The sequence below is a fragment of the Aphelocoma coerulescens genome, assembly GCF_041296385.1.
Source record: "Aphelocoma coerulescens isolate FSJ_1873_10779 chromosome Z unlocalized genomic scaffold, UR_Acoe_1.0 ChrZ, whole genome shotgun sequence".
Taxonomy (NCBI): Eukaryota; Metazoa; Chordata; class Aves; order Passeriformes; family Corvidae; genus Aphelocoma; species Aphelocoma coerulescens.
In genome coordinates this window covers 37,794,471-37,814,246 of record NW_027184085.1, presented here as the reverse complement: position 1 = coordinate 37,814,246, position 19,776 = coordinate 37,794,471, and the positions used below count along the sequence as shown (strand labels likewise).

The window sequence follows — 19,776 nt, the reverse complement described above, 5'->3', positions numbered from 1 at the left end:
ACAAACAATAGAGTAAAAATTAATAAGAAACATATTCAATATTTCTCTGTAGTACACTTGCAGCTGCTGTTAAAGACTCTTACCAAGCATTTGAATAAACAATCCATCCCATAAACCAAACCGTAAAACCTGTAACACAGCGAGGCGCAGAAGAGGTCTGCACAGAATGTATTTGCAACTTGTTACGCTCTATCCATTCCTGTTACCTTTTTGAGCTGCACTGAGTTACTAAACAAATAAAAAATGACAGTAAGTATGACTAAATGGGCAGAGATTAAATGTAAGAACAATGGAAGTAAATCAAACACATATGATGTGACGGATATATGAGCTAAGGAAAAATCCGTTTAGCACACTCAGGGCCCCAGCTATAATGACACCATCTTCAGTGGGAGGATTGTTGAGCAGGAGATACACTGGAAAATCCAGGTCAAAATCTGCTTTCAGTTACTATCAGGATAAAGCAAATTATCTCTGTTAAAGTCCAAGAGATTATCCTGGATTTACATTGAAGAAGCAAAGCAGAATTTGGCCAAAGAGGTGATATAAACAAAGAAGCCACCTCATAACACTGTCTCACAGGAAAAGGTACACAAACATTCAAATGACAGCTGTGTATTTTCCTCCTTTTGATTCTAAATGGCGATTGCATTTGACCTGCCATTTGTACTTTTAAGAGCATATAATCTCTGGTTTTAAATCTTGACTGATTACTGTAAAAAAATATGTTCCATTAAGCTAAAAGCTAAGTTGACTTGAAACACTTCAGAGAGAAGTGAAATATAAAATACAAAGCAAGACAAAACAAATTAAAGAAGGATAAATGCTGAAAAGAGGCATTGTTAAAACAACACCCACGCATCCATACCCTTAGAAGCAGGGGCTCCCATGGCTGACCTCAGGGAACTAGAGGGCAACGGGGAGCACAACTGCAGAAAAAGTTTCTCTTCTCATCTCAGGGTCTCAGAAGCATCTCACCAAAAGTGTTGGACTTTTAGGTATTTCACTCACTAGCAGACAGGATGTCACACTGGAAATGATGCAATACATATCTGCAGGCATGGGACTGCACTCCCCAGGTAACCTTACCTTTGACGGTGAGGCTGAACAGAAAGGGTCACACCACATTCTGGAGTGGGTTCCAGCAGAACAGGCAACTCAGGATCTCCTTACCTCTTTGAACTCCCTGAGCTGGACACAAATGAATCCTGCCACGGACAGCAGGATATGCAGCAGTATAAATTGTTACCTTTTTTTTGCCCATAATTAAAAAATAAAATGTGACAGAGTGGAAGTGTTTCCCCTCTGTCACAAACAATAGGTCTTAGCATTTTACCACCATATATGACCATTACACCATCTAAGTTGACCTTCTAAACTATATGGAGCATAATATTGAGCTGAATGATTTGTACGGGGCAGAACACTGCCTCCAGAAAGAGACTGTGCCAGTCTTGATTTGAAAGTCTGAACTATCCACTTGCTTTCATGTGTAATCATTTCATTGCTAATAAAAATGCATGCCTTTGTCTCTAAATCGTTAACTTGTCTGGCTTGCATCTTCCTCCCTTGGAGTTTAGGGACTTTCTCTGATAGTCTGAGCAACCTTTTAAGGTTTGGTATTAAATACATGTAATCAACACCCTTCTTGCTCTTGGTGAGGCAGAGAGACAGGAGTTCCTCCCCCCAGGAAAACATTTTCTCCAGTTCACCAGTCATTTTCATGACTTTTCTGTGGAAAATTTTTTAACATCCTTTTAAAAGAAGTTGTTTCCAGTTGTTTTTTCCCAACTGGAAGCCACTCTCCACAAGGTTGTGATAAAAACCTAAAATCAGCTCCCTATCTCTGCACATCCATAGATTGCACTAGTCCTTTTAAGGCTGGATATCCTAAGGGGCACAAAAATTACATAGTTATGTTGCATGCATGCGAGTGTCTCATCTCGAAGACCTCACCCAATTACAATATCACAAACGTTGTAGGTTTCAAATGTGTTCCCATCTATCTCATGAGAAGAGCAAGGAGATTAATGGAGAGACTGAAACATGGACTCACAGATGGACAATAAAAGCCACAGCTGACAGGCATCACTGCTCACTGAACTACCAACACCATAAGATCCTTTTGTGTTGCATGCCCACTTAAATCATCTGCCGAGTCTGCTTCTGAGAATACTGTTTAAAATTTTGCTAGTGGTACACATGTGGGACAATCCTGATGAAATTTGTTGTGCCAGGACTCTGTGAAGAGAACAAGGACCTTCAAGATGCCAAGAAACCAGGCAAGGTGATATTATAAACATACTCACAGATGCATAAGAAAAAGGCAGTCACAGAAAAGACTCAACTTGTGATGTGACATGAGGTGCCACAGAAAGACGTTTTACAAATTCCTTCATTCCTTTTTCCAATATTTATATTGCAATTGTGGACTGAACTATTTCTAAGACCTTGCTAGAAAAAACAGGTGTAAATGGCCAAGTGATTGTTTAGATAGTATATAAAATTTGTACAGTGCTTGCCATTCACAAAAAAGAAGAAGTTTCTGCTGGAATCCTATAGCAGAAGGGTACAAATTCACTACAAAGAGCAAGCAGCAAGTCTAAACTGACAGCCATCAGATTATGCAATAGCAGCATGTCTACAGTTTCTACAAGCTGTTGCCAGAATAGAAATTTTGGCATATTGAGATATCTACTCTTGAACGTGGCAATAAAAGCCAACAACAATGGCTTCCTTTTTTTTTTTTTTAACCTTTTGACCTGTCAGCCTTGCCTGAGTGCAGAAATAGGTCAGATCAGTTGTATCTTTCTGATTGTTTGATGCATTTATCCCATACAACATTTGTTACTTATTATTCAATATAAATTTTTGTGTAGTGCTATTGTTGTTTCATTTTTACCATATAGCAGCAACAAATGCTCATGTAAGGCTCATGCCCAGCTGGTAGGTGGGAACAATGTTTTCATATATATATGTATACACATAGATATATATGCACACTCTATATATGTGTGTGTGTGTATCTTAATGTGCATGTGTATATATATATATATATGTACACACTATTATATATAAATATGTATATATAATAGTCCACAGCTGAGAATCAATTCACACCTCTTCAACAGAAGTAAATTAAACTGACAGAAATTCTCCTCTCAGTACCTCAGGTACTCTGTTCTAAATGAAAGGTGCTGGTAAAGGCTACAGAAAACTGAGTAGGGAGGATTCACCGAACAACGAGGCCAGAAAGGCACTTGGACCTTGTCAAGTTACCTGTGCAAGTACAGCTTCTGAAGCACTTTGAGTCTTGTTTTGTGTCTTTCGGAAAAAAACCCCAGTATAATTGAAGAGCTGCAAAACTGTTATCCTTGGGTGGCCATCAGTGATTTGTCAGCTTTCTCACAGGCATTAGATCCTAAGTGGGCCTTAAGGAGACATTTAACGGCCAGGTTGAATAGGAAGTGATCTTCCTGGAAGAACTGGAGGCATTTATGAAAGGCAAATGAGTGACTGTCACAGGAATGGCCTAATTCCCAGGCACTTACTTCCTACTTGTCTGGAGCTACATCTGGTAAATCAAATAAATCTGTGATTGCTGCAGCTTAACCTTTCAGTTGCTTTGTTTACAATTTAAATGCTCACAGGATCTATATTTAAACCCCAGATTTTTTATTTTCCTGGGTTAGAATTAGGCTTCCTTTTGTAACATAGTGCTGCAGCTCCTTGGAGGGTGCCCAGATCTCTCCTACCTTCCTAGAGCAACAGGGACACCACAGTTCTTACCCACTGTAAACTCACTGTGCTGTAGCAGGCATGGGTCTGCTCTGTCTGAAATGCAAGTGTTTACTGTCTTTTGGGGTTAATATTTGATTCCTGGTGAGGCACTTTACTTGGCTCTTTTTTTCAGTAATTGATTTGGCTTAGCTGGCCAATGTCCTCTCATCTTGGCTACAGATAGCCATGATGCCATACTTGATTAGATCCTTATACTCACATAAGCATCAGGTAAGAAGAAATTCTAATAAAAATGCTGTCACTGTTTTGAATGCACGAGTCTTATGAACTAAATTCACCCTTCATGGAAAAAAAATAATGAAGTCAACAGTTTATCCATATATGAACTTGCCCTGAATATTAAAACTAAGGTGCACAAGACCTTTGAAGTCCTAGCAACCTAAAACTGATCTTTTACATGCTAAAACAATTGGTATATACCAGAATAGCTGAAAGCTAAATTTGGCTATTTTCAGAATAAGTAGCATATATTAATCATCTTCATTTCTCTTTCCGTGATGCTTCCAGCCTACTAAAAGCTTTTCAGCACTGTACGGTAAATCAGCTTTGAGCAGAAAACTGCCCTGGAATTTTGAAAAAACTCTGCCTTTGCAGATATGTATACACTTAATTTATAAATACCAATCTCAATGCACTTCTTCCAAAAGGTTAATCATCTTACAACTCAGAGGCTATTGTGTATGAGTTGCTGTATAAAACCCATTAGTATTATTTTATGAGGGCAAATCTGGTCTGTCTTTCATGTTTAACTGGAGACAATGATCTCATTACAAGCACCCTCCTCTTAGTTCAGACCTAGAAATCCTTTCCCTCCACACTATGCTAATCTTTAGGAATCTTCTGTGCTACAGAAATAGGAGTACTTGGCAAAGGATGGGGGAATACTGTGTAGCATATCTCATATAATAGATACTTTCAGAAGGGGAAGGGCCAATAAACATACTGTCTTCTAAATATTAACTCTCTTCTATCTCTGTTTTCAGAAACAGACGTAGTCTGAAAAGCATCCTAGGGTGCCAGCCTGAGAAGTAGGACCTGAAAGAAACTTACATCCAGAGGCTGAGCCATATTCAAGCTTAGCATAAATGGGTATGAAGGTGAAATTCAAAGCAGATTGCACTGGTTGTGATGTACATTTCTCTGCTTTGCTTTTTCACTTCTCATTTTAAAAGGAAAAGGAAATAATTTCATGGCTCTACATGAGGGAGTACAGAAGCATTTTACTGGTGGCCTTTCAAAAGGAGATATGAAAAGTAAATTGAGCTTTCAAGCTTGTGAAGGAATAAACCATATACTTGGCTCACAGTTGAAATTCTATCCCCTTATTTAAAAGTTAAGCACATACTCAATCTTTACCTTTTGATGAGCTATCTTTCTAAAAGACAGCATAGCATCTGATCAGCCATGTTAGATGGGTAGGTCTGCACTGTTGCAGCTAATTTAGCATAGAGAAAATGTCATAGGAGTGTGACAGAACCCAGTCTTACAGATCATTTTTGAGCAAATTATTTACCCTTTTCCTAATTTTTTTTCCCAATTCCTTTTACAGTTCTATCAGGCTGCAACACACTGTGTGGCCTTCTGTGAAAAAAAAAATGGAATCTTATGCAATTTTATCTTATGCTTTGCTTTCTTTGAGCCAATTGAAATAAACCTTCCCCTAATCACAAGGCTCAGTCTCTGCCTGCTTCTTTAACTGCAAACTGCTAAGGGTTTGCCTGAATAACCTACATGGTTATTTGCTCTTATGATTCTGTGCATACCTCCTTCTTTCCTATGGGTTTTGCCATAAGTGGCCTTTAAACACAAAGAAAAGTTAAGAGTTTAGCCATCTCTGAGGAGGACCCACAAATGACACAAAGACACGGGACACTGCAAACAAACAAAATATAAAATCTTTTTCACCCTGCATTATTTACTGAAAAACAAACTCACTAGAAAGAAGAAAAAGAAGAAGTCTTCCTACACACTGACACAGAAAGAATGTCAGTTTGCCCTCTGACCTACGGGGGGACAGAAGGGGTTGGCATTATACTGCCTGAGACACTTGACAGAAAAGACCAAAACATCATAAAAGGTGAACAAACCTGGACAAGCAGCTATTCCCTTTTACAGACTTGTTGTCCTTCAGCATTTCTGCCTTCTTCCATGATGAGGCACTTGCTCTGCTTTTGTTTCACTGCCAGACTGGCACACCTTTTTTGCTAGGACATGCCATACACAGAGTCTTATGTCCCCATAGGGCATTTTCCCCTTGGCCCAGCTACTGTTTCAGAATTCCAGTGCTCATGATGTAATTGGCAACATATGTATGCAAGGCACACCCAGAAAATTCATCTTTACCACTGGGCTGTGACAGATACCTCTACAGCAACCACAATGCAGTCAGAAGATTATTACATTGTACTCCCTTCAAACAAAAAGACCTGCAAGATTTCACTTTTAGGCCAACAAAATGGAGTCACTAAGGGTTTGCAAGACAGAACGTGCTGGGGATTTTTCAGGATCAAAGCCTCAGCAATTGCAAAGAAAAGATGACTTTTCTTTTGTCTTGTTATAAATGCCCTGGGGAAAAAAAAATCTTTCCAGGTTTCCACACAAACATAGCACATGCTTAATTTTTCAAGCTTGAGAAGACCTTATTGCTTATTGCAGACCACACATCACCCTCTCTTCTGACATGATTCTTCTTTCCTCCATCCTCCAAAGGACTGATATCATAAAGTGTATGCTTATACAAAACAAATTATTTCATGTGTAAAGGCCATGAGGTTTCTATAGTTTGGGTGACTTATCATTCTTCAGGGTCTGACAACCTCCCCAAATCCTAGGGAAGGATGCAAATTAGACTGTACCATGCTCCTTGCATTGAGCTTTGCTTAAGCAAACAGTGGTACTCCTATTTGGACATAATCTGTAAACTACACTAAACTATAGCCCAGCCAGATTTGAGAACACTAAAAGGTTTTTTAATAGCAGCAAGATGACTGCCTATTCTAATTCTCCTAATAGAAAACCCAGCCTGCCCCATGATGAAGTGAGAAAACACTGTGACTTGTCAGTGGGAACAGGAGGATTTTCCCAGGTCATTCCTCTTGCAAAAAAAAGTTACACATTTTCTCTTCTCTCTTGGATCTGCATGTTATTCTCATGTAACATGAAAACTGACACACCAAGATAACAGACATAGCAAAGACTATAAGAAATCTCCTTTCACTCACTTGAGCTCTGGACTGTGTTATCTGCCAGCTGAAATTATGTTTCTTGACATTTCAGACAAATAAGGAGGAATTCTACATCTTTGCTAAAACAAATTTGGTGAGGGAGCAAAAGTCTCCATTATGTCCAGCTCCTTGGAACTGATCTGCACAATATGCAGCCCAGGGCCTATTGTCCTTTAGTGGATCATAGGCAATGCCTCGCCCTGTATGCCCCCATGGCTAGGGACAGCCAGGCACCAGTCACTGACTCAGCACATAGTCGGTCTGTCAAATGGAGGCACATTTAAAGTAGCAGCAGAGAGTGCCTTGGTTCCACTGCAGACAACAAACCCACAGGTCTGTTTCTTAGCAAGATTTCCTTCAGACTCTTTAAATAAGGCCTTTGTAAATTCTCACTAACACATATAAATCCCCTCCCACATATCAATAAAATTTTATTTTAGAGGAGGAGAAAGAACACAGATACATTGATCAAAAGTTAAGCATACAGTATGTCAGCAGCTAATGAAAAACAAGCACCTGTCCTCCTTTAGGATAACAAGAGCTTCCCACAGGGTCCAGTGTGATAACAGTCAGAGCTCCAGTACCAACAGTGACAAAACAACCACCACCAAATGGATCTTTTAAAGCTGTGGCCCATGACAAGGTTGAGGGCAAATTCAGTCTCTGCCAATATGCTTTCACTACCTAAAAGCATCTTGGTTTTGACTTGATAATTACAGTGTGCTGAGCCAACCAGCTGTCACTAAGGAACAGGAGCTGCCCAAATGAAGCAAAATGCATAGAAGTTTGCTGCTGATTTTTCACACAATAATGAACCCAGTTACAGCCTTTTGAGGCATGGAACTGAAAGACAGAAAGAGAGAGAGAAAAAAAAAAAAAAGAAGAGGAAAGGGAGAAAGAAAGAGCTTTGAACATTTTGTTCCAGTCAGTTTCCAAGAATGAGGAAAACACCAGGCGAGATTCAATCAAAGGATGCCCTCCCACAGTCACGCTGTTGCTGCAGAATTGGCCACTGGGCAGATACCCGAGACATACATTTCCCAAAGCACACAGACCCAGTCTTTGCTGAAACATGAACTCTCACTGATGGCAGCACACATACATAGCAGGGCAAACAAGAAGAACGGCAGAAATGGCTGAATGAACTTTATTCAGGATCTGACATACAATGTCAGTATAATGAATGTGACCTAAAGAAGATTGTTACACTCATAACCAGACTGAGTTGGCAGCTTTGACCAATTAGTACCAGTTCATTTTACGTTGATAGCTAGTATACACATATGATATTCTGTAAAATCTCAATAGATGTCACCATAAATCACAGTCCTTTTTGTCCCCTGCACTCTTTACATTTGGAAAGTACTTTCAGTTGAATCTTCTTTAATACTAGTTGTAGACTGAAATTAATGCAAATGTAATTCTGACAGTCTCTGCAAGACACCAAAAATGCATGGACCAGAAAAGTTCTTTTCTCACCCAGCATCTATATGACTATTGCTCTTGAAAACCAAAACTGTTTTGTTCCAACTACTGCACACCATGATATTTACAGCAACTTCAGTCTGCACAGAACTAAGATAGGCAAAATGTAGGGGTTTTCTCCCTTTCCTCCTGAAGTTCAAGTTCTCTCCCAGAGCAACAAATACCAGTTTGCCTACATACTCACCTTCTCGGGAAACATTTTAAGCAGCAGTAACCAACACAAACAGCTGCTACATTTGTTGCACTGTAATGGCAGAGTACCCCATGGGCTTATCATGAAATAGGAAATAGTAAAGGAAATAGTAAAAATTGCCATGATTTTTACTGTTGCCAGTGAAAATGCTGAATTCTTGTCTCAAGCTGCTCAAACTGACCGTTGCAGCCAAGGAAATGGGTGCTGATACGCCCCGGGCCTGCGCTTAGCTAAAACACTGAGGTGTTGTTAAGCCAAGATGTCACCAGGGTACCTTAACAGACCACTTTACAGGCAGTGTTTGTTAACTGCTGCCTCCTGCAAGACCACCACCAGCAGGCGGGCAAGTACAGACTCGCTTTTAGGAAGGCCTTGTCTGAGGTCTTGTCACACTGGAGGGATACTTTGCCTTTTTGGTAGTCCAACATCCACAAAACGGCCCTCAGGCAATTTCCAGGGGTCTGTGTTTCTAGCCTGTCCTTCAGAATTTTAATGAGGAGGAAGGGTCAGAAGCTAACATAATTATTTATAAAGCAATGCCAAGATTTGTTGAGTAGCTTTTCTAGTGTTTTCCCATGTACAACTCTCAACTAACTTACAGACTAGTGCATTGCTTTCAACATTGCTTGTCATATTTATTCTTCCCTTCTTGTAACATTTTCTTCAGTAAGAGAATGGTAATTCAGCCACATGTTCCAAGAATATAACAGGCTCTAACTGCAAAAATAACCATTACTGATTTGTATTTTTTCTTACAGAGAAACTACAGAGAGACAACATTGTTTGCTTCTGAAGACTAAATACGCACACGCACACACACACGCACACACACACAGAGATGAAAAGATACTTGTCATCAGCATTTTGGCAAACAACTCTTATGAGGCTTCTGTTGAGTGAATCCCTTTATGACTGTTTTCCCCACCTCAAAAATGAGGCCAGAAATGAATACCTAGCTGTTTCACAATAGTGGTGGGGATTTTTAAAAAATATTAGTTATTTTCTACTTGAATAGTGTCACAAAGCTATAAAGCATAAGTTATGTATTCATCAAGATTCTTATTTGGTATATTTTGAAAACAATGGCACAAACGCCTCACTGCCATCACTTTCTTAAGTTCAAAATCTCAAGTGGAAACTCTTCAGATATGAATTTGGCTGCAGTAAATACTTCCTTGTAATTTTACTGGTTCTGGCCTCCTTAAAGTGTATTATAATGCACTCAAAAATAAAATACATTGGTAAGAATACATTCAGAAAAAAAAAAAATTTAAAACAACACTGTTTCTCTTGCATTGCATTCAGAAGAAGAGAAACTGCTGAAGAAAGCAATTAAGAAACCCACAGCATCCCCTAATTTGACACATTAAAACAAACAAACAAACAAACAAACAAACAATCAAGAAAAACTTGCCGTGAACAAAGGAAAATGTGAGGTCTGCTGCTAGCTGTGTCCTAATTCTTTGCTTATTCCAGTCTGTATGTTGTTAGTTTACAGTATTGTATGTACTATCCTCCATAAAAATAAACAGGCCCTCAGGGATTAACATACCACAACCAGCACTTCAAAACTACTTTCAGTAGCTCTCTTTCCACACCTTCATAGATGTAAACAAATAAGTATTTCTGAACAGGAGCTGCTGGTATCATCTGCCTTCATATTGTGCCAAGTAGGCTTTTGAAATTCCAATTGTTGTGGAAACTGAGGAAAATGGTAAATTGCATCCTAATGAGAGCTATTCTAGCTAAGCATCAGAACAACATCAGTAGGAAAAATCTCTTCTCAATAGTATTTTAAAAGGTATTTTTCCCCATAATTTACCAAGTTGAAAGCCAGGACAGTAACTAGGAGCAACCAGTTTGAAAAACCTGCATTATCCTTGCTACTGTCCAAAAGGAACTGTGCTTTCACATATAGACTTTGAGGGAAGCCTTAGTTAAGCACAGCTGTGACAAATCCTTCTCCAGTACAACATTTTTAGTTCAAGTCCAGTTCTGCAGGATTCTGACATAACTTCCCAAATCCGTGACAGACTTGCCACTGACAATGAGGGGAACTTGAAACAAACAGTCTCACAGAAATGAGGGATATCTTACCACAGAAATACCTCAGAAACTTGATGGGTTGTGAGTCTGAATGAAAAAACAGTATACACAAAGAAAATGTGCTACATGCTGCAGTCCTCCACCCAGTAATTCATATCTCCAGGTATACAGGAGAAGAGGATGATCCACATTGTGGAATTTATTGAGAAGGAACACAGTGGAGAGATAAAATATGGGCAAGGTACAGCATGAACTCTAAAAAATAGAAAGAAAAGGAAGATGACTAAACTGCTCCAGTTCAAAAGAAAGGGGGTCTCCAGACCTCAGCTGATCAGTAGTGCTAAACAGATATTCCTGTTTTCTCACTTCAACATTTTAGGTCCTGTTAATTCATTTTTCTTCATTATTAACAGTGTTTTACAGCTGCTTGGGAAGATAAACATCTATCCTGCAAAGAATTCCCTTAGAGATTTTAGGCAACATTTTACATAAATACTATGCCTAGTACAGAAAGAATTTGTCCATATCCAAACCAACACAAGCCACTTATTTCTGCACAGTGATTTTTTTTTTCTGTTACACTAGACAAGTCATATTTGGGATATGTTTAGAAAAAAAAGACAGAAACTTTTGCTAGTTTCTATATCACTACTTCTTAATTACTCAACTTTATTTTAATGCCACATATTGCACAGCTGCCAGCCTGTTGGAAATATTTCTGTATCCTATTTGGTTAGTTAACCTACAGTTTCAGAAGCTTGTGATCTCTTACGGAAGTTTGCAGATGTAGTTCCCTCTCCCTCCCCAGCTATAGCATGACAATGCATGCCAGAACATAAGCTCTGGCACATACTTTGGAGACGGATGTGGAAAGGTTACACAGTTTTGCAATAAATTCATTATGATCAAGCAGCACCAGTTAAAGCAATCACTCTCCTGGCCAAAGAAATAAGTAAGGAAAAGAAAAACAAAAAAACCAAGTCTTCACTTTTCTGATGTCCTGTTGCATCAAAGCACAGGTTGCAACAAGCTGAGAAAGTGTAATGTGCTTCAACGTCTTTTTCAGTTGCTATGGTACAGTTTCTTATGGAAAATTCCTTGTTCTGCGTGATGTTTTTCCTGCCTCATTTGGGATGGCAGAACCGTTCCTTGTGTCACCTGAGAAACCGGGCTGTCAGTTTCCACCTATTGGTGAGAAAGAAACTCATCAGCAGCAGAACTCAATGGAAAATTCCTTGGTTAGAAGTTTCTGCGCTGGAGGCCAACATGACAGTGGGGAGCAAGGACGGATAGGTCAGGGGATGAGGGTGCCACACAGGAGATCTGGCTTCCACCTCAGGGTCAGACACAGATTTCCTGTGTAACCTGGGGCAAAGGATTTAATCACTGGGACTCCCTGCTCATACAGGCAGGACAACCAAGCATCCTTTCCCCATTCTTCACCCTGTGTGTGAAGCCCCAGGTCTGTAACCTGCCCACAGGACAACCAAGTAGCTCCAGGTTACAGGAGTGAGACCGTAGCCCAAAAGCTCTTCAGGCAAGGATTATGTGCACCTGCAGAGTCCCCAGCACTTTGCACGGTGAGGTCTTGTTTGGACCATGGGGCTCTAAAGTAATGCATGGAAATAATACTAAGTAATTTCATTATTCTCTGTTTTTAAGGAAAATATTAACAAAGGAGGGAAAACTCCAGCTTTACTGTACAGCCAAATAGGAAAACACTGGGCTTTTGGAGGAGATCTGCAATCTATTTTCTACATAGATAATACTGAAAATTACCAGAAACACACTGTAAAAATGGTATTATAGCATCACACTAGTGATACAAAACAATCAGGGATCAGGCCTTTTCACTAGGGAATTTTCTTGTATGGACTGGTTGGAAGTAATCCGATTTTAATGTGACATTTTTCCTGCTGGAATGTTTGCCCTTCCAATCAAAAAATAATTATATTCTACCACTTTTGATTCATGACAAAAACAAAGCATGGTTGAAAAGAAAAACTAAAAAAAGCCTTAATATTTTAATGCAGTTGGATACCTGCGGTACTTCAGAATGCTGGCATTTCCATGGACTCCCTATGGTGGTGAGAAGAGCTTTTGACCTCTCTGAGGAAATGGGTTTTGAAAATAATAAATGTGTAAGTGTTTGAAAAGAGACTACTTTAGTAATGTCTGTCATGAGAATGAAGAGAATTCAAAGTATGACAATACAAGTGTATTCCACAGGACAATTTTTCTGGTGGTGCCAATATTTAAAGCTCCATTGACTTCAGTGGAGTTTCACCCTTTAATCCAAGAAGGTTTGGACTTGTTGGATATCACTTGCAGTAACACACAACCCATTTTGTCTTTTTGAGTCCCTTACAGACAAGTTCAACAAGAAAATTAATGGAAACAGGTGTAGGAATGAAAGAAAATATACTAATATTAATTACACATGAGTCAGGACATTCAAAATTTTGATTCCCACAGCATTAATTTCAGCATAAAGCTAGTAAAAAATTTCACTGAAAAATATTAATGATGTAAAATAAAGTTTCAAATATTTAGCAGCAGAAAAATACTGATTTTCAGTTACTTTTTTGGCTTCCTAAAACAAAGAATCAAATTTAACATTCCAAAGTGGGACAATCCTTCCCCTCTCCCATACCAGCACACACAAAACCACTCTTACCCATATTTTTAAAATATTTTCCCAAATTGAAATATTTTCAAAAAAAGTATTTCATTTAAAAATACCACCTTATTTAGATTTCAATGAAGATTTTTATCTGTTTCAACAGTTCAAGTTGAAACTTGAGACAAAACTGAACCAAGTGCCCTCTGCTTTCTCTTATACTTTAAAGCAGCAAGTAATTTTGAAATGCTGAAATCTCCCATGGGAGGAAAATTCTATTTTTGAACAGCTTTACTTCTGTGCATTTAAAATCTCAGCTACTACCCTGTAACTCTGGAGGGCGAGAAGTTATACTGAAGATGGAATAATTCAGTAAAGGCTGCAATATTCTGGCTGTACAGGGTGGTTGGTAAAGGCAGCAGGACCTTCCTCTCACTTTGCATTATGATGGAGGAACCACTCTTTCAAGGCTGCCACCAGATGAAGAACTGGTTTCCAGCCTCACACAGAAGCCCGTGCAGGATCCCTGCACACCAGCACATTGCTCCATTGATTATTTTCCTCATTCTACCAATTTGGACTCCTAGGAAACTTATCCAATAAAAATCACATGCAAGTCAAAAATCTGCTAAGAATGGAAGTTAAAACTCAGTTCTAAGCACAACGAGGTTCTAAGCTAGATCAAATTAAGTTATGGAAGTTTGAACCAAAATCCAAGACTTGAATACATCCTACTTTTGACAAACTTTATATTCTGATCTGAATTCTGGAGTTAAAAGCAATTGCTCTGAAAATCACTTCCAGACTGAATTAAGTGATAAAAATGAAAGAGGAATTCTGCATTTTAACTCCTATGTTATTGCAAAGACTTGTCTATGTACCAGTCCTTTGGAATAGCAAAAGTTTTGCATGCAACAGTATTTTTGTGTTACAATCCAGCATTTGGATTATGATGGGCCATCTCATCTTCAGTAAGGATGGTGCTGTTATATCAATATTCCAAATAAAAGAAAATCTGAAGAATATTCCTCTGCTTCTCAGCAGCCAGTGTAAATTAGGATACCCCTTAAATACCCTGACCCTTTGATAATCACAAGCACTGCTGTTACATTTCCCTTCTCCCAGCATCTTAATAATCTTCCTCCTTGTATGTCCAGCAGCACAAGTAGCAGCTGGGGTCTGGAAGAGGGGGGCACAGACCGATACAGAAATAAACAGTGACCTAAAAGAGGTTTTTGTTCCTCCTCTTGTACTCTATGGATCCTTTCACACTCCCCAAAAATCTGAGAAATTTTATAATTCTCACCATAATGCAATGCCATCAGGTATTCAAGAAGACTTCCCTACTGAACATCTAGAGAAGCAATAAACACCAGTTTAAAAACTATAAAACCAAATCAACAAATGTTTAAAGCCACAGGTTACAAGGCCCTGCCACACCAACCTCCAGTTCTCTTCACTAGGGGGAAATAGGAGTGTGGGTAAAATTCCCTTCTCAACCCAACCAGCCTAGTCAGCTGTCAGGATGAAACATAGGAAAACTGGAAAACTTAATGAACACCGTGGCCTAGTCAAAGGCAATTAGAAACTCCTTAATCAAACACTGCCACATTTAGCAAGTCAGGTAATGTAGGAAAAGCAAAGCCTACTTGCCTAAATCCTTTTGCTTTCTGAATCCTAATCCTGAAGCCAGGCAGAACAAGGTACCAGAGAACAAGGTAGGTAGAGATTTTAATTGCTTTATGTTTGGAGAAGTACAGCTGCAAAACCTTGGCTTCATCTGAGTAAATTGCCAACAGGCCTACCCTTTTGTCTTGCTTGTCTTTTATTTCCTTTTTCCTCCCCCATTCTCTCCTTCCTTTTCTTTGTTTGGAAGAGGGAGATCTGTACACTTTTCTGTCTCCTAGAGTGCCACTTCTTACTGGAGCCCTCTTTGGTTATTGCTTGGGTCCAAGTCATAGGCTTTTATATTTTCCTATCCCTTTTGTCTGAGCATGATTTATATCTGCTGCATCTTTGTGATGTTGGTTTGGTTTTGTCCAGACTAATTAGTTTTCTTAGTAATTGTTTCTCGCAGTTTATATTTATGACACCAGACTCACCCTTAACATGCTTCCTGGCTTAAACGTCACCTAAAGATAAGAATTTTTCTCCATATTTGCAACATGGGCATTATTCCCTGTAGCAAAGTCTAAGGACATACAATGTGTTCTGGTCATACAGAGTAGCTGCCTGTTAAAGGTAACAAGCAAAATGTGAAAGAGTTCACATTGACTTTCCTTTGTTCCATAATCTTGCTATAAAATGTAACAATAGATTTCATATTTTTCCATTCATGTACAGGGTGCATTTCATAAGTCTTTACATTATTTTTCCCTGATGCTTTGCTCTACCACCTTTCATTGGGTTGAAGAGGAAGGGAGAAGAAACTATTGTGTTCTGTGAATCCAGCTATCAACCTTCTGTAGATCAGACTGAGTACTAGCTGTTCAAAAGTGTGATTTTACTTACAATCATCCTACAGCTTGCACAATTTAACAACACACAGAAAGAACCTCAGTAATTCAAGTGTATCAGAATGCAGAAATGCTTAGCTTGCACAGTATTAAATGGCTCATTAATTTACTTAAAAGCAACAACTCAAAAGCTAATTCCAAATACAAAGAAAACAGTACTAGCTGGGTTTGGTTCAAATATGTTCAAATAGGCTTTGATCTATGGCCTTCTTAGACTGATTACCCAGAGAGTTAATATGCCATGCAAAACTTCAAGTCCAGCTCAGCACTGGCACAGCCTTTCAGAATTTCAACCAGAAAGCAGAGTAGGGAATAATGAGCAGCTTGTGACCATGGAGGGTTTATATCCTAGTTTCTGAACCAGGATTTCCTTCCTTATTACATGAGTGTTGAGATCTAGGAAAGATTTAAATCCAGGATTGATATCTTTCCTGAGACCGCATTTCCATTTAAATAATTGCTCTTCTTTCTTAAAAATGAAAACTCATCTCTTGAGAAGCTTTAGCTAATGAACAGTGTGTATTTTAACAGGTATGACTGTATATAGTATACCCTTAGAGAAACACCACAGAAAGCATAACAAAATGTTTCTTAAAAGCTTTTACAGACATCTAGATGGGGCATGTGTCTGGTTTGATGAGGCCAAGAGCTCACTGTGGGTGGGCACAGTCCTTTCTATATGATGAAAAATAACTATGGCACACATAGGCAGAAATTCCATTCCAAAGAAAAACCAACCAACCAACCAACCAACCAACCAAAAAAACCCAACCTGAACAAAAAAACCCCAAAACCCCAAAAACCCACAAAAACAACAACAACAATTTTTCTGTACATTTTCTCTCCCTTGTTATGAAAAACACACAATGCTTTTCTGTGTTTTTGCCATAGAAAGTGGTCTATATATTTCTGTATACATATCTGTATACATGTATATATATCTGTATACATAAACAAAAGCTGCAAAGTTGAGATGGCAAAGCTGTCTTCTGCAGGAGCAGTGAACACCTGTGTGCTTTGTTCTGTCTTGAAAACACTCTATCTTGCACTCAAAAAAAGAAACCTACCGGTGCAAAATAAATCTCTTACCAAGTTGTTTAATGTTGCCATTTACCACAGCCGTGTTTCAGATGTTGAGACCCATCTCAAAACACACAGAGATCAGTCATCAGGAAAGACTCATGTTGGTTAAAATAGGAAATCAGTTCTGGATTTGGCCTCTAGAGGAAAGCTATGACTGCAAAGAAAAGTTGAATCTTCTCATCCTCCTCATTTCATTGAAAGTTGGACTTGATGATCTTGGACTTTTTTTCACTCAATGATTCTATGATTTCTGAAAGATACACCTTGTTTTGCACTGTGTTTATTTGGTGTGGTACAATTTCAGGGTTCTCTAAAATGCTGCCATTGAAAGAGGCAAAAAATTGTAACTTTAAAGTGCAATACAACATTGTGGTAAATGTGGGAAACCATTTCCAGGAAGGAAATAGGCTGCATGAGAATGCATAATGCAAAAGCGTTTAGTAAGTTGGGAAATAGTAATCTTCCTCTTCAGGTAAAAAAACTAAGACAAAAAGGAAATATCTTCTCCAAGAAGTTCTCTGTGAACTTCTGTGACTTTGAGTCTTCAGTCTGTGCTCCCATACCACACCTTCAGGATGAGAATTGTGATTTACTGTGTCTGAAATGACACCTCACTGAAAAAATGCACCCAATGTCTCCTCTCAGGGTTGGGCACAAGGCTGAAAGGTGCTCTCCTTTAAGGCTGAGTTGAGCACAGAGCTTTTGAGCTTCATATCTGATGCCTGCTGGCTGATGTGATCTGGGGCTGGCTATGGCATCTGAAGGAGTCCAGCCCACTAATTCACCCTGCCCAGTAGTGGCCACAGAACTGATGTGACTTGGTCACAAGGCAGTTTACACCTGCAGTCAGCCATGGGCTGCAGAAGCTGAGGGACTGCAAACTTGCCTCTACTTGTCCTGACACAGACGGGGTGCCCTTCTCCAGGCACTTTGTGAATGCTGTGGGGTTCAGAGCCCTCAGGGCAGAACCAAAGGCTCACCCCTGTGATTGCACTGAGTGCAGAACACTAATCATCTCTGATCTTGCTAACACCGTTTCACGTCATTACCTGCCAAGACAGATGAGCATCAGCTCTCTGCTGCAATGGTTGTGGGTGATCTCTGACCTTCTGGCCTTTTAGCTGCTTCTGATCTCTCTTCTCTGCTCTGAGCGTTTCAGCCATAGAAGGGTATAAATACGTTGCTGTTAATGTCAGGGAAGCCGCTACATACTATTCTGGGAATATCAGCTTGTTTATTAGACAGGGTTAGTATCTACAAAAGGACATCAATGTGTCACTGAGCATAAGCCAATCTTTAGGTGTTAGAAGATGTGAAAGAAATACACACCTTAAGGTTTATTGGATACTTATTTGAAGAAAGGTTCCTAATAGGTATTGCCACTGTCAGGAGCAGAAGTTACTACCACGATCCACTGTAGCAATCTGTCCATTCCTGAACTGAGCAGATAGAGTCCGCAAAATAAAGTGAGAATTTACTATCAGCATAAGCGGGAATGGCATTGCTGGGCAATGATAACACAAATCATTTCATTCTCACCTGATTATACAGCACCTTTGCACACCTGCCATTGCACAAGTGAAGTTCATGGACTGAAGCATCACAAACCCATCAGAACACAACACTCTGTAACAGGGTATTTCCTCTTCTAAATCAGAGTATGGAGAATTAGCCTATAAGCTTTTCTCCTGCTGTTTACCACTCAAGAAGGAGCTTTTCAAGCTTTTCTATGCAGGGCAGGTCAATGCATTTCTGTCTGGAGGCAATCCCATTGCTATTTCAGTCTCAACAGCCTCTCAAGCAGAGTCTGCAAATACTGCAAAACTTTTCTTCTGATGAAAATAAAACAGGGACAAGATAAATCATGTCCTCCTGCAAAGTGGTTGGAACAAATCAGACATGTATTTATTGTGTTTTCTTTGCCAAAAGCTGAGGCTGAGGTTCTTGTTTCTTTTCCATTTGTTTCTCCCTTTTTCTGTTCCTACTTTGTCTGGGACATGTTCCACTTGATGAGTATTGTTTTCAGCTATTTCTTGGGGTTTTTTGTTAAGGCAGCCACAGGCCTTCCAAGCAATGGGCACCAAAAAAAAAAAAAAAAGGGAAAAAAATACCACAAGCCTAAGAAACCAAATCTTAAGAAATCCTCAGCAACACTCAGAAATAAGACATCCTGTGTGGGAATGGCTTCATTTCAGAAAGTTTCTGACTGAAACTGTGGCTCAAGAAAGTATTCATAATGGCAGTTGAAAATTCTGTCATATCTGTCTTTCCTCTAAAATTATATAAACTGGAGATTGTTTGAAGTTAGATTTAGTTTCTCACTATCCAATCTTGGGAATAAATAACCACATGATAGAGACAACCACCTCATTTTTCATTCCTTCTTTCCAGTTCTGCAGGAAACAAACCAAGGTGGGAGGAGGAAAGAAGGGAAGGAAGCTCTGAAAACAGCTTTGCTCCCCATCTTCTTAACTCTGATTCCAACTGTCTAAAACAACTCAGAGCTGTTCAAGGCATCCTCTTGCAGCCTTTCCTGCACCCTGTGTAACTACTGACTTTCAACAGTTTCCAACAACCAGTTTTCAAAGGCATTTAGGTAGCTAAGGATGAAGCAATTATTTACTTGCATTTCCCAAAGTACTAAGCTGACTAAGCCTCTGAATACTATTGACCAGACTTTACATTTTGAAGCTGTTTAGGACTCTTTAGAAAACCAGTTACTTAGCGTTATTTAGCACCTGAATGCAATTTCAGCAGAGTAGCTGATGTCTGAGAATGGAATTTAGATCCCACAACTGCAGAAATTTA

The 19,776-nt window shown here is 39.3% G+C and overlaps 1 protein-coding gene across 4 annotated transcripts in view; it reads right to left on the bottom strand.

The window, feature by feature from the left end:
* NTRK2 (neurotrophic receptor tyrosine kinase 2) overlaps positions 1-19,776 on the bottom strand; it is a 209,638-nt gene that overhangs the window by 55,847 nt on the left and 134,015 nt on the right. Inside the window, exon 13 of one of the 4 annotated variants that reach the window (XM_069001030.1) lies at positions 11,823-11,934. The exons of the other annotated variants lie outside the window; for them this stretch is intronic. Coding sequence (XP_068857131.1) covers positions 11,924-11,934 — 11 coding nt within the window. The 3' untranslated portion in view covers positions 11,823-11,923. Of the gene's footprint in view, positions 1-11,822; positions 11,935-19,776 lie in introns of those variants that run through there. 4 annotated transcript variants of the gene reach the window in all.